The sequence below is a fragment of the Diadema antillarum genome, unplaced genomic scaffold, assembly GCF_040938485.1.
Source record: "Diadema antillarum isolate AM-2024a unplaced genomic scaffold, OU_Dant_1.0 seq00001754_RagTag, whole genome shotgun sequence".
Lineage (NCBI taxonomy): Eukaryota > Metazoa > Echinodermata > Echinoidea > Diadematoida > Diadematidae > Diadema > Diadema antillarum.
Genome location: NW_027272436.1, coordinates 531,054 through 546,684, shown reverse-complemented (window position 1 = coordinate 546,684; position 15,631 = coordinate 531,054). Strand labels below are relative to the sequence as shown.

Below are 15,631 nucleotides of genomic sequence, written 5' to 3'. Positions count from 1 at the left end.
AAGACAGCCTCAAAATGGCAAAGGTGAGTACATGTATAATGTAACGATGTACATTTTGTGGGTTAATCCATTTTAGGAGATCCGTCGGAGAGCAATCGGTGACTGGAAATGAAATTAACGTCTGATTAGGAATGGAATAGTCCATGCTTCCCCTAAGTGTAAAGTTTAACATATCCGTCCAATCAGAAGTAATGTAACTTGATTGCTGTCGATCGTCATTTCAAGACACACAATAATGGCATCCGTGCATCATTCCCTGGAGCATCGGCGAATTCTAAATGTACTGCCGTGATCTTTACTTAAACCTGAATATCGCGAGACTGAAGTACAACTTTTCCGAGATATAGCAACAGCTGAGTTTGGTGACTGCCGGACCGCCACACGCCACGTTCCAATATATACAAGAACACCAACCGCGCGTTTTTGCCTGTAGCGCATCAGTAACAGGTGTTGTTACTATTGGAATCTTCACTCAAAACTCCAAAAGATTGGAGCATCTAATTCTTCCAGAAAAAGCTGAAAAAAAAAACTGATTCGAGTGAAATCCGAACACCACACGGTCCCATTATGGCAAGTCGTCGGCTCGCTGTCGGCGGGATCGCCGTTGGGTTGGGCGTACCGGGCAACCTTCTCATCGCCGTCGTCTTTGGACGGCGAAAGGAGAAAAACGCAACGGATGTTGCCATCATCACTCTCGCTCTCGTCGACCTCTTCAGCTGTCTGTCGTTGGCGACGAAAGCCATCGTTCACCCGTTCCACGGTCCCGCTGACTGGACATGTATCGTCATATCCATGGTGGCACAGGCAAACCTTTACTCGGCGTTGTTCATCACCCTTTCACTCGCAGTGTATCGCTACGTGGCGGTTCTACATCCGTTTTCCCGAATGATCGTAGCGTGGAGGGCGTGGCTCATTTCCGCTGCTTGCATCCTCCTTGCAACCCTCGTCCAGATTCCCCTCATCTTCACTGCAACATCCAAGAAGCAAGGGGACACCTATGCCTGCAACACGTACGGGTATGATCCGAAGGCGCGAAAATTTTACGTCATATTTCCCGCGCTGATTTTCTTGCTTTCGCTCCTCGGTATAATCATTCTGTACGCTAGAGTGTACAATACCATAAGAGAACAACAAAAACTCCGAGAGCAAATGATAACAGGTAACGTAACCGTTTCAACCATCACTGCACCCCTAAGTAGCGGCGCTGACATGGATAAGACCCCAGTCATTCGTCCATCAAAAGACATCTCAATCGCAATTAAGACATCAGAGCATTCGCTTTCACCAGATGACACACACATCTCCTGCGCTGGCGGCTGTGATCAGAACAAGTCTAAATCAGACCATGGACCAGGGGAACAGGTCGGCCCCAACGCCGTTGTGAGTACAACACGTATCCCACCTTCAAGTGCTTGGGACAACAAACCGGCTAGCGTTCTTGTTACCAAACCTGTTGCTAAGCAACGGCGTCAAGCGGACCACAAGACAACCCAGATGCTGATGTTCACCACTATCATCTTTTTCATTGGTTGGCTCCCGACCGTGGCACTTCGACTGGTCCCCCCGGATTCTAAGCAGGGTTTTGCCAGGCGTGTACCCCACGCTCTGACCACAATTAACGTCCTGTTACAGCTGAAAAACTGCAATCACTTCATTAACGTGTTCGTTTACCTGATCTTCAACCGGAAGTTCCGCCAAGGATGTGTCGAATATCTTCGGTGTGGACAATAATCACACTGCCCCGTCTCGCCCGACGTAAAGGAAAGATGTTCATCGGAAAGGGGAATCTCGCTGTCGCCTTTAACGCCCATACTGTGTATAATCATTATATGATATTTCTTGTAGGACCATACCAGCTCAATCGACGTAATAAGAATAATGGAAACTCGTGTTTGCTTGTTTTAGATGCAAAGGCTGAAGGACTGTGCTGTGATTATTACGCTTCGTATCTGCTACAGATTAAACTATCATAATGGGGGATACATCTATCATGTGCGCAACAAATTAGATCATCTAACTCTTCATTTTGCCCAACCATCGTCATTAAATGTGCTATCGGCAAAACGCGTATTTGTCAAAGAAATTTCGCAAGATGCTGTAGGGATTCGTATAATACGCACCAGTCTTTTATGCTTTGTGGAAATCGCGGCCACGTGCATTGTAACGTCAGTATTGAGTATTGGCGGGTACACTCTTCTCTGTTTCCTTCTCCTTTTATTTCTTTTCATTTCCTTTCATTTTCATCAAAATGTTCGTAAAATCATCATTAGATATAGCACTATTCATTTGCAAAACAGGTGAAAAGGCACATAAGATATTGCCATGAATGAAATTGCGAAATTGTACGTTTAGAGCTTTGTGGAATCACAAAAAGTAAATGTAAAATAACCATGTGTGAATGTGTGCTACCTGTGTACCATGTGGCAGTAGATACTGAACATTACTGATGATAATAAAAAATCCTCCAAACCTTTGATCTGAAACTGTTTTGTGGCCGCATTAAACAATCTCAATTTTTGCCTTATTTCTAACGGAAATCTACGTCAAAGTCGACACTTACAAGTCGACAATATCTTGATGTAGACATGATTTGTTGATCGCGACTGTAAAAATTCTGTGTTGATAATCATCTCGTTTAAACGCCGTATTTCACCTTTCCGCAGATGACCCGCACATGACAGTGCCTAGCGCGTATCTCACCCGTAGTCGCCCGGAGGTGCGCACAAAAATCTTTTCACCCGCAGCCATGTTTAGGCCCTGTCACACCTTTCCGGGCAAGCTACTCAGGCTTGTTGCGTATAGGGATTTTCCAGCATTCCGCACAATTTCTGAGAGCTCACAAGAATTTGGGCGAGTCAGTGCTTGTGTCTTACTTGATGGACGCGTTCTACTTAAATTCTACTTGCGGGTATTCTATGTGACCTGCGTGCCACACATGGGGGCTGACAACTAAGTGAAGGAATTCCTCTGAATGAATGGCAGAAGTCCCACAGAATGTCATTATCTTGGCTGCATACGGGGACTGCAAAGTACCTGCGTGGGAGTTGCCTGCGAGGTGCTGCCGCTAAGGGCCTCCTACTGGCGTTCTGCGCGGACCTCTCCGGGGAATACCCGCGACTCATCCGGAAAAAGTTTTGGTCATGCTCAAAACTTGGCTGCGGTTAAATCGGACTTGCGTGCGCACCTCCTGGCAACTACAGGCGAGATACGCGCTAGGTACTGTCAGGTGCGGACCAACTGCTGAGAGCTCCGGGTAGCAAATTTGTTTCCCCGCAAGTCAACCCGCAAAACTTCTTCAGATACGGTATGACAAGGCCTTGAGCATGCTCAAAACTTGTTCCGAGTGAGTCGTGGGGGTTCGCTCGCAGAGGTACACGCAGAACACCAGTAGGAGACCCTTACCGGCAGCACCTCGCAGGCAACTCCAACGCAGGTACTTCTCAGTACCCGTAAGTCGCTCGTAACAGAAAACGGATCGGTTTCAACGCACTCACGTAGGTCACACGGAATACACGCAAGCAGAAGGTAAGTAGCACGCGTCTAGCAGGTAAGACACAAGTGCGAAACTAGCAAATATTCGCAAAAATTCTCATATTGATAATCACTCGTCCCCGTATGATTCAATAGACCGGTTTTGTGATGTATTCAGACTTTACGCATGTTTGTTCAAAAAAGTTGCCCTTAACCTTGGGTAACAACCACAAAGCTTGCCAAAGGCTTGCCCGACCAAGCATCAACTAAGTGAATTCCCGCCAGAGGAACTTAACAGGAGAGGGCAGGTGAAAGAAATGCTTTGTTAGTAGGCAGTAAGAAAAGAAACATCCATAAGCTGTAATGAATTACAGAAACCGTCTATTTTTTTGATGTTATTTGGCCTACGCCTGGGAATGGACATAAGGTTATGTGCTAGTATGTATATAAATAATAAATGGTATAGTTACAGTAGCTTCATGATTTGAGTATGTCATGATCGTGTTAAGTGCAAATATATGTGTATGAGTGCGTGTCTGTGTGTATGTGTGTGTGTGCGTGTGAGTGTGTGTGTGTGTGTGTGTGTGTGTGTGTGTGCGATGCTCCTCAAAGCCTACTTGGTGTTTGTGACTGTTCCAAAACTTGCAGTCAAACTGGAGTGCGGGGAAAATTGAAGGATCTTTATTTTCTTGTTCTCTATCATATAACCAGCAATAGCGATGAAGAAAATGATTTATGACAATTGTATTGTGATTTTTGATCAGGAGAGATGGTTGGAAATTAATGAACGAGTCTCTGTGTAGATCGGGATGTTATACCTATAGGTAGCAACGAAACGCTTTCGTTTCTCGATATTTGAAATGCATGGTTTTCCTGGGCGCTTTTACCCTTTGTGACATGCATTTTTTTTTTCGTACAAAATATGAGTTTTAGATTCTGTGTCCTTTCGACAGAAAATGCATCCAATGGTATACGATGCCACCCCCAACGATGTATTGTCAAACCGAGTTTCCTTCGGGAAAATTTTCCTTTGATCTTAGTGTCATTTTGATGGGTGATGTTCGTTATTCCGAAAATTCGTTAATCCAAAAATGGTATATCCTTAGTTGTTCCGAAGGTTCGTTAATCTAAAGGTATAGCTTCCTATACCTAGATGTCCTTTAATCCGAAGATGATTATTATAGCAGTGTAGTATTAGTTAATCCGAACATGATGGTGCGCTATTCCGAAGTTTCGTTAATCCGAGAATGAACAGAAAGTTCGCTATTCCGAATTTCGTCAATCGGAAAATGAAAAGGAGGTGCGTGCCAGTTGCGAAACATTGGAATAACGAACTATTTTTCTTTTTCATTATCTAATTAACGGACCTTATTTAATTTTCCGATTAACAAACTGTAACCATTGAATAGACATACACACACACACACATACATATATGTGATAAAAAACCTAAAATGGCAATAGATCAATATATATATATATATATAATATCGGGCTTTTCAACATTCGTGGTGGAATAAAAAGTTTCCATAAACAAAATGTATCGCCTAAAATACAATGTCACATACAGTGATGATGCATTCACAAATCTAAATTGAAAGAGCACGTTTCACACTATGAAATTCTATGTATTTTTTTGTTAATTCTTGTTAACCATTCATTCTCTTCTCTCTCAGCTTTCTTCTTATTCTCATCATTCTCTTGTTGACTTGCGGGGCAGCGGTTGAGATCTGATTTACCCTCACCCTCCCCCACATTTCCTTGAATATCAGTTTAGGCCTTATATTTTTCTTACTCTGTTGATAGAAACAAAAATAGAATATCTAAAAAAAAGTGCACTATTGCTCTTAATTTGAGTTCTGAACATGCACATGCAAAATCTCCCTTGTCTATATAAGAGAGAGCCTCTCACACCCTCCCCCCCCCCCCCTACATTTCCCTGAATATAAATGTTAATATTTTATAGAAACAGAAATCGCATGCGTCACCAATAGAACTCTGAATTTTCAGGTCTGGCATTGTCTGAAAATGCAAAATCTCCCTTATGTGGGATGGAGCCTTCCCCCCCCCCCCCTACACACACACCCTCTATCGTTACCTTTCCTTGAAAACGAATGTTTCTTCTTCTTCTTTCTTTTTTGATAGAGACAAAAATTGAATATTTCACCATTATATGTGCACTGGATCTCTGAAGTACAAGTCTGAAAATGATAAATTTCTCTCCTGTGGGAGGGGGTATCCCGCTCCCACACCCTCCTCCGCTACGTCGCTCCGCTCTCTCGTATACATCATCTTCAAAGTCTTGCTCCCTCCTCCTCGGACATCATTATAGACTGGATCGAAGCCTCTGTGGATGATTGTTTTAATTTACTGAAGTCAAGAAAATTAAGAAATCTGATAAAGAGAAGGAAATACGTACATGTACTACATACAGAGATTAATACATATTGCTATTTCATTCCCTTCATTTATTTATTTTCTTTGCGTATGCACATGGCACGCATGTGCGCATCATGGCTTATATTCGTGCTATAGTATGCAATGACTATCGCCCATTTTCAACCCCGTCACCCAATTGCATCCCTCGGTACAGATTGACACCTGTGCAGTATACACACATAACGCATAATTCATTCATTCATTTCGATACAGACTTACAGAGGCCTGTTAGGCCCCTAAATGGAATACAAACTGCCTTTGCAGTAAACATCGTGTCATCGAAGATAATTTTGTTCAGGACGAAATCAATAATCCCTTTTTATGACTATAATCATCATCTACCGCGTCCCCACACAAGTATACATCGAGGAACTATGTAAACGCAAATTTGTAAATAGATAAGTACAAATAGGCTTTACTTAGACTTCTATGAAAGCAAATGACACCAAAAAGAAAAAAAAATCATCATGAAATAGAAGGTTCTTTGTTCCAAACAATGAATACATGATAAAAAACAGAAGAAAACAGATTGGAACAAATTCCGCATTTTGTTTTCCAACGCTCGATTGTCAGCAAAAGAATGACGCTAATTCTAGATATCTTAAGAAAGAGAAGAAGAGAGCTGCATGGAATTATATTCTGTCTTCTTTGAGGGTGCTCATTGAAATAGTTTTATTAATTTAACACTGAAAATAAAGTAGGAGAACAGGTGAACAGCCGAATTCCTTTCGATGCCTGCGCAAAAAAAAAACGTATAAAATTAGTAAAAACAACACGAAAAACATGTCCGCTGGATGGTTTTTGTTGGTTTGTTGGTTTATTTTTATTGTGGAAAGGGTGACCGAACAGAAAAGGGTGGGAGTCTGCCTTGATACTTCTTCTATCAGGATCTAAGCAACCATGTTGTAGAAAACAAATATTTCTGTTTCGACACTAATAGATTTCCAACCCTTGAAACATTAAAGCCATGCTATGTTGCTGCTTACTTCTTTTATAGCACACTTCACCTGCATGTCAATAATGTATTTTGTGAGTTTTTTACAGTCTAAACAATAACAACAACAAAACAAAATCAATCATTGTGATTTTCTTGAGATATGTAGTATTGCCAACAAATTCTTCGCCCTTTTGTTTTCCATCGTTTTGGTAAACCACTCATCTCGAGGAGTATACGATCTTTGCTGTACGTGTTGTTTTGGCAAAAACCACGTGACTCGACGAGTTCGAGGCGCTGTCAAGGATCTGTTAAGGCTTTATACGGATGGCAACTCTGACGCAAGATCTTTGATTTTCAAAACTACATTATCTCGAAGAACAGAAATAGGTGGTTTTGCCGAATTATTCTTTAGCAGAAGTCAGAAATTGATGAAATCGAAGTTTGAATAAAGAACAAGATGAAGACCCAAATTTGACACAAAAACGTGAGAGACTATACGAATTAACAAACGACTGAGCGATGCGTTCGTACGCGAAAAAAATTATCTCCTTCGGCTGTTCCTACGAATTCACGAGTCCCAAGAGATTCGTTGATGGGGTATAGTTTCTTACAGTCTTCTCACGAAGTTCTGTCGACCGTCGACGAACGCCTTTTAATTCACAAGAACAGCTTAAGACCTTCTTGAGAAACGAATTGATTTTCTGTTACACAATGGCCTTAGACTCGTTAGAGTTCGTACGTTTTTGGCAAGAATGCCTTAAAGGACAAGTTCACCTTCATAAACATAAGGATTGAGAGAATGCAACAATATTAGTAGAGCACATCAGTGAAAGTTTGAGGAAAATTGGACAATCGATGCAAAAGTTATGAATTTTTAAAATTTTTGTGTTGGAATCGCTGGATGAGGAGACTACTACAGATTGTGAGTCATATGCGTACAACAGTATAAACAAAATGTAAAAGAAAATTCAACATATTTTCTCTTTTTTCGCATAATAAAAGAGCTCTTGACTTGCCTCTTTCTAAAGGCAGGGGGAATAATATTACCCATAACATTTGTCGGTAACGAGTCAGGGGAATGTGTACTTTTTTCAAAAGATGGCATTTTGTGAAATTCTCTTTATATTTTCCTTACATTGTTGTACGCATGTGACATCTAAGTTATTCATACACTGGAGTAGTCTTCTCATCCAGCGGTTACTGCTCAAAAACTTCAAAAATTCATAACTTTTGAACGGATTGTCTGATTTTCCTCAAACTTTCAATGATGTGTTCTACTAATATTGCTACATTCTCTCAATCCTTTGTTTATGAAGGTGAACTTTTCCTTTGAGTTGTCATACGTCATACTTACGATTTTTGCTGTCTCAAGATAGTCCCATGTGCGGCCCGTCTCAAGATAGTCCCATGTGCGGCCCATCGCATTCTCAAGTCATTCGTTAGAAGATACAAAATGTATCATAAATATGTGTTTTTATTTTTTCCAGTTGCAAAAAAAAAACCCCACTGCAGTACGTATACTTTCGAAAATTCTATGCTGTTGAAAGTTTGATACATGTAATGTCAAAATGACATTAGTGCCGAGGAGACTACAACTGCAGCTGCAGCTGAAGATGACATCTGCAACAGAATGATTACGAGGATGTGAACTGTCTGGCTTTATACTCCTTAAAACTCAACAATTGCACGGTAATGCGTACTCACGAATGTCTTATGAACGCTAGGAGTCGTTCGTACGAAGGCCGTACGAATCTCCGTTTGTAAAAGGCTTTCCTACGTACGCCGCAAGAGCCCTCTGTGAACAATTTAGGCGCAATTGCGATCATTTTATGAATTTGATCCTTCTAGAATATTTGTCTCGCAACCCTACAAAATTTACGAAAATCTTGAGTGGTTCTTACGATGAAAAGAATCTTGGACGATACCATCGACCAGGCTGCGAACTTTAAAAAAAAAAAAATGTCTACGAACGCCGAGAAGATCTTACGAAATACGAAATGGTCGAAAAATCGTTCTTCCTCGTTGGTAGCAGTTCTTTAAGGCGTTTGTGGCAGAGCCTTTGCGTAAATGGATGAATGCATGCTGTGTAATAGGGTTGATACATTTCATGCTGAACAGTGAAAGATACATATAAGATCGAGTCCTTGTCCGCAGTATTGCTTCCTTCCTAGGGCCATAAGTCCGTCATTATCCCACAACGACCACTTGGAAATAGTGAACAGTGACCCCTGCTGAAATAAATGCAATTTCATAATAATATGTCACTCAACGCATTCAAGCTGATAACAGAATTACGCGAATTCGCAAAAGCGAGAAAGGTAAATTATTCACCAAAATAACCCTTAAGTATAGAGACATTAAGATGATTAAAGACAAAGTCTACCCTTTATTTTGTGTTTCTGTAGAAACGACCTTTTTACTCTGCTGGAGAGGACGTGTTTTGCCCACACCATTCCCTTTATTCAGGATTATAATTGCGCGATTAGTTAATATTTAGATAACCTAATGCAGGCGTTATACCCGCGGAGACAATTGGGTGTGTCCGTCTTACCCAAGAGGCCGTTTTTCACTCTCCCCCTGATATTGATGACAATTAAAATGCATCTAACTGCAAATGGATTGTTAGCAGTTCCTTAGTCTTGTCTCGTCATATGCTGTTTTTATCAAAAGCAATGTTATGTGTGGTACAATATGTTCATCGTGAAGATAGTTCTCTTTGAGATTGGCCATCATTGCTTCGCTGAGATAAAAGATAAACTAATTTACCAAACAAATTGTCCAAAGTTGGTTCCTTAGTCAAATTCACCTATTATCTGCGTAAACTTTTGCTCATTATTGGGCAATATACAAGATAAAGAGTTAGCTTCATTAATTCATACAACGTTAACGCAAAATTCCCTGAAATGTTGTTATAAAATGAGATAATTATATCAAGTCGATGGAGTTCCTCCGGTTGTTTCCTAGGTTGGGGTTATTTGTTTCAAAAAAGAAATTGTTGCAATGTGTTTCTCTATGTACCAATATATGGAATATAATCATATCGCAAAATCTATATATGTTTATATGATATACATTATTATATACATGATCTATTCACAGTATGAACCACCAAATCAGTGTTGAACAGAGCGTTACTATGTGAACACTGTGAAAAACAATACCACAGTGTGAAATCATCTTCACACTGTTAAATTCGAGAGTTTGTTTTCACATAGTGAACTGTGTGAACATTTTGTGAACACACCACATGTGAGACACTGCGTTCTTTCCAGCAGGGATAGGCAAAACCGTGATATTACTATCTGGCAGAACTGTGTCTGTCTTCAAATGCAGGAAAAATTACACAGTGGAACGGACAATACAGAAGTATTGGATTTTATTTTTTGTTGTTGTCAGTAATTGATTCTTTATAATCTTTATGACTAACAATAGTCAAGATAAAAGCATGCTGAAAAGGTATTAATATTGAATCGTAAGGGTCTGTTTTTGACATTATAGCGAAAAGGAGAGAGGTTTATATCAGTACATATCATAGTTCTGTGTGATGGTGTAATGTAAATGTGCTGTAAGTAATGCGGATGACTTTTTATCTCATACGCGAAGCTTTGGAACTATTTTGTCTTCCACGTCGGACGTGAGCGTTCGTTTTTATTCTTGCTTGTTTGTTTGTTTGTTTGTTTTGAAACATGTTTTGAAACAACCAAATATACACTCGTCTTTCTCCCTCAATTCAGTTCAAGCTACCCCAATATTTTTTTTTAATTAATGTATACGAAATATTTACATTACTACAATACGGTCACCACAATATAAGGAATGAAAATGAATGATCAAACAATTATTTCTGGTTGAAAAAAAAGAAGAAAAAAGTAATCGGCCGCGACGGAGGTCGCTCGTCGGGAAATTTCATATCTCACTGAAACCCTACCTCGTTTGTTGCCACGGCAGCGTAAATCCTAGATGAGAGCGACATTGCTGTCTCTGAAGATTGAAGTTTCAAATTACCACTTCAAGAAGACGTGGGGTTTTTGAAAAAGCAAAGAGGGAAAAAAGAAAAAAAAGGATAAGGTGAGAAGATGAAAAAACAAACAAGAGGTATGAAAACGTACTTAGTGAGGGGAAAAATCAGGAGAAAACCTTTCATCTTCTTGATGCTGGAGGCGACTGGTGTATGTCTTTTTCTTTTCTTTTGTTACAGGCAAGGTAAGGGGTGACGTCTGTTTCCGTACGTAAGGCCCTGGACACACTGAGAGACGTGAAAGATAATCACGATATTTGTAAAGTCACAATCACGCGCAGACACACGAATAAATCGCAAGTACGGTTGACATAAAATATAAGAAAAATGCATCATCAACGGAAGGGACCGATATTCTAATGAATATCAATAGAGCTTAAACTGAAGACACAGAACCTAAGGTAGGCCCTACTGGAAGATCTCTCATTCTCTCTTTCATTTTCTCTGCCCCTCTTTCCCCCTCTTTCTTTCTCTTTGAATATACTTTATCTCCATTGTCAAATGAGATTGTTACCATTCAAATGTTGTTTTTTGTGCATCCTTTAATATTCAGTTAAACGTCCGATGTTGACATTAAAGGGATGATAATACTCAGTAGTATTGGTGGAGATGAGGATTAGGTTTTTAACTTTTTGCGAGACACCAAAAACAAAATAAAAAACAACAGTTATGAAATAATATGGAGCGTTATATTCTAAGAGGAATTCAAAGTTAAATTAGATGAAAATTGGTTTTGGAATGGCTGAGACATCTAAAGTAAAACAAAGCAATCCTATATGGGTCCCACCTTTTATTAGAATTGCTCTGTTTTCGATATCTCAGCAATTTTAAAACCAATTTTCATCAAATAAATTCTTAATTCCTCTTAGAATGACATGCTCTTTCATAATCTATTTCATAAGAGGTTTCTCATCATCTCACCGAAAAATGTTCGAAACCCGAGTGTTAGGTCTCAACTAAAACTATAGGTACGATCCTTGAACGACGCGATATTGTGATGACTACCAATAACAATGCACTATTTTCTACTAATTCTAGATGTACGTCTTGACAATGAATATAATTATATACATCTACATAATATATATATTATGACCTTTTTCTTCACATTTGATGAAATCACTGTATTTATACATTCGTGACGTCACTTTCACTTTGCGTGCTCTTTTTGCGTCCTCAAAAGTAAAGATCAAGGTATAAATACGTATAGCCAAGGTGTAGAGTCAACGATCGAGAGCAAGAGATATGGAAATGCTGAATTCACTCTTTCATCAACCTGACACCATCAGGCTCTCACAATATGTAAATTGATTTGTTTGTAGCTGTTAATCATTCCTAAATTGCTATTGCTAATTTGACATATGATATCAGCTATCGATTGCATCACGAATCGTCATTTAGCATCAAATCTCTCCCTAAAAAACAAAGCATGGACTTTTGTATCACATTGCACATGGTTTTCTGACCGTTTACCACGAATAACATTTTAAAAGTGTATTCAATATCTTTCTTTATTTCCTTTTTATCTTACAACTTTTCACTATCAAGGGAAAGACAAAGGTACGAAGTGAAGTCAAAATAGAAAACAGGTTCTGAATCGCTCTGGGCCATTAGATTTGCCTGAAACAGAGTTTATCATTAAACGTTAAGGTATTCGTTGCGCCTTATAAACTCAATTAATTATGTACGTTCACTGTTTCGTCACGTATCATTTCATCAAACGCAGGTGCAAGCACGCAAAATACAGTAGTTGGGTGTCATACATGAACTAGCCCACACAGCATAATAATATTCTTAGACATAAACTGATCTTTTCTAATTTGATGCTTGAACAATGCTTACGACAGGGGTAGTATGCGGCAACTACTTTGTTTACAAGTTTTGGAATCGTTTATTACTCTTAAAAATTTGACCCATAGAAATGCAAACTTTAAAAATCGAGAGGGGGACAACTACTACTTCAGACTTTTACACATAAATCTCACTCATGACATTTCTAGTGATGACATAACATCGAACAAAGAAGACGAGAAAACATTCTCATTCACAAATGGACATATATGATTTATAAATATTTATCTACATTGTATATACATTTATCTAATGTTTGAAATTAATTAATATCAATGATTTGAATGCGTTTTCAAGAAAAAGAAAATAAACGGTTTTCGATCATAACTCCATAGTAAGTCTACCACTGATCGACCATCTATGTTTAGATCGACTGCACCTTCGCGCAATGGTTTTCTTGCGTATGAAATCAAAAGTCACAGTAACGTTGCTATAGTGCACATGCTATAGTAAAATCGCGATGTTAATGACTGCCAATGTAAATGGACCTCACTATACAAATCAAGAGAAGTGAGGAGGGTGCAGGTAAATGACAAGAGGAAACAGAAGGAAAAGACTTGAAGAAAAACCTCATTAATACGCATAATTGATGTTAACACGTCTTTGCATTCACTAGATCTATAAGCGCTTTATAAAATGGAGAACAGGCTGTCGGTTAAAAGGATGAGCTTGCACCGGCGCACAAACTGTCACTTGCGTCTGTCGCCAAGAATTCGTCGCTATAGTCAACAGTCTTAGCCCGTGATATGAATCTGCGCAGGATTTTCTGCCATATTTAAATGAAATTAAGGCGAAACTGAGGAATATTTTTTAAGATACAATGTATTTGATCAAAAAGCGGTCAATGAGTAGTAGGTCCAACCCTGCAAGGTAACCCATCTTTCTCTAAAGAGCGTTACTATAACTTTGAAAACACGGGATCCTCTTTGAATGAGGATTATCATCAAATTATTATTTTTTCCCTGTGTTACAAAGAGAAACAATTCTGCTTGTCACAACAAATATTTTGTTTTCCCCTAGACAATGAAAATTGGTTTGTCCTTACCATAGAGGATTGCAGTGACATCTAATTCTAATGAAAATGGATTACATAACCCTCGTATGTGGGATGACACACATGCGATGTCTAAACCATGTCACCCCACTTTGGCAGTTTACTCATGACTGTTAGACATAGGCCTACCGTATTGAGATGGGGTAATTTTAGCATTTCGTAAATCACATATTATTCAAACCATCTGCCTTCCTTCCTACTTTTTTTTTTCAAACTGGAGAGAGTCATTTTTGTGCTATTGAAACTTGTTGACTTGATTTGAATTGATGTATTTTATGTAAAGCTAAGGCTGCAATGAATGCTCGCAAGTAAACAACCACTGGAGCGAAGCAGCAACGCGTATAATCAGCTCCTCTCCGAAGGACTATAAAGATAGGCAAACGAGGATCTGGATAAGGGCAATGCTAAGGGATGCAATCGCCGCAGACATTAAACTTGACTCGAACCAGGGGGTGGTCATAACCACTGAGTTTTGGTGCATCTTTTTTTTTTTAACGATATCTGATTTCGTCTGATCAGACGACTCAAGGAGAATGTCTGCGGGAATATGGAAGTAAAGGGGATTCCAAAAGAGAATCCTCGAATTCCGAATAGAAGGAAAAAAAATACTTTTTTTATGACTTCATCATGCGCGCTTGTGTTGAAATTCTAGAGGTGTTTTTTCAAGAAAATGAAAAAGCTAATTCTCATGAATTTCTGCTTTCTCTAGCACTTTACACTTTCGTATCTTTAACCTTGAAATTTTACTCAATGACTATCGCCACTATTCGCGTCTTTTCCCTTCATTTTCATTTCCATGATCTTGTTTTCCTGCGTATCTTTCTTATGATTTCCGAGCAGTGTTTCTTGAAGCGTTTGCTCATCAACGTGTAGATGAAGACGTTGATGATGTGGTTGGTGTTTCTCAGGGCGAAGCCAAGCATCACCAGCATGTTGTTGATGGGTGTGGCGCGAAAAACTCGCATCCTCTCGCTCGGAACGTGCGTCGCTATGATACCGGGTAGCCAGGACAGGAAAAAAATGACACTAACAACGAAAAGCATGCGGATTGTCTGCCTCTCTCGTACTTTGTCTGCGTAGTTTGCGAAATTCCTGGACCAGGGTGGACGGGGAAAATGCATTTCCACGTCTCTCTGTTCCACTGCTGTGCGCTTTATCGAGGCAGACTTGGAAGCCAACGACGTTAGCTCTCTTCGAGACTTGAATCCGTCGTGCTCCGAGAGAGGTTGAGACAAGTGAACCATGTCTTTCTGTGTTTTCCTTTGTCCTTTGTGCGAAATCCCAACTCCATCAGTCGATTCAGAGCAACACGCAGAGGTCTCAGTGCCCATTTTTGTTACCTTCCCCTTTCCCGAACTGGGAAGAAATTCGGAGCACTCATAGCTCGAGGGCAGCCGTCTGGAGCTGACGGTACCGGAAATCGAAGGTAACGCCAAGTTCTTCTTGCTTCTAGTTTGAAGCAGCGAATCTTTGGTGATGCAAACCGTGCGAGATGGTGGGCCCGATGGCCTGGTAATGGCGGATCCCACTCGATTAGGTTTTGTAATGGTCAGATAGATTTTTAGATAAAGGGCACAACTCAGGATGAGAACCAGGAAAAAGATGAGACTTGAAAATATCGGATAGAGGACATCAAAGTAGGGCAGCTTACTTGGAGCTCGTATACACGTACCAACTGAAGATCGGTGTGCAGCTACTATCTGAAGTGAAAGGGGGACGCTGATTATAATTCCAAGAAGGTTACAGGCAGAAATAAGACATACCAAGCTAGTCGACTTCCACTGCCATTTCTTCTTCAGCGGATGGCAGACGACACGATACCGATCCAAAGCGATTGCGGCGGTGAGAAAGAGTGACGTGT

The 15,631-nt window shown here is 39.9% G+C and overlaps 1 protein-coding gene across 1 annotated transcript; it reads left to right on the top strand.

The window, feature by feature from the left end:
- Positions 1–567: 567 nt before the first annotated feature.
- On the top strand, positions 568–1,731 carry LOC139712062 (uncharacterized). The gene has a single exon (XM_071623898.1). The coding sequence runs from the start codon at positions 568–570 to the stop codon at positions 1,729–1,731; it is 1,164 nt and encodes a 387-aa protein (XP_071479999.1).
- The last annotated feature ends 13,900 nt before the right edge of the window (positions 1,732–15,631 follow it).

Bases quoted from the DNA above. Each gene is read 5' to 3' on its own strand.
- LOC139712062 (XM_071623898.1), top strand. From the start codon at position 568: ATGGCAAGTCGTCGGCTCGCTGTCGGCGGGATCGCCGTTGGGTTGGGC.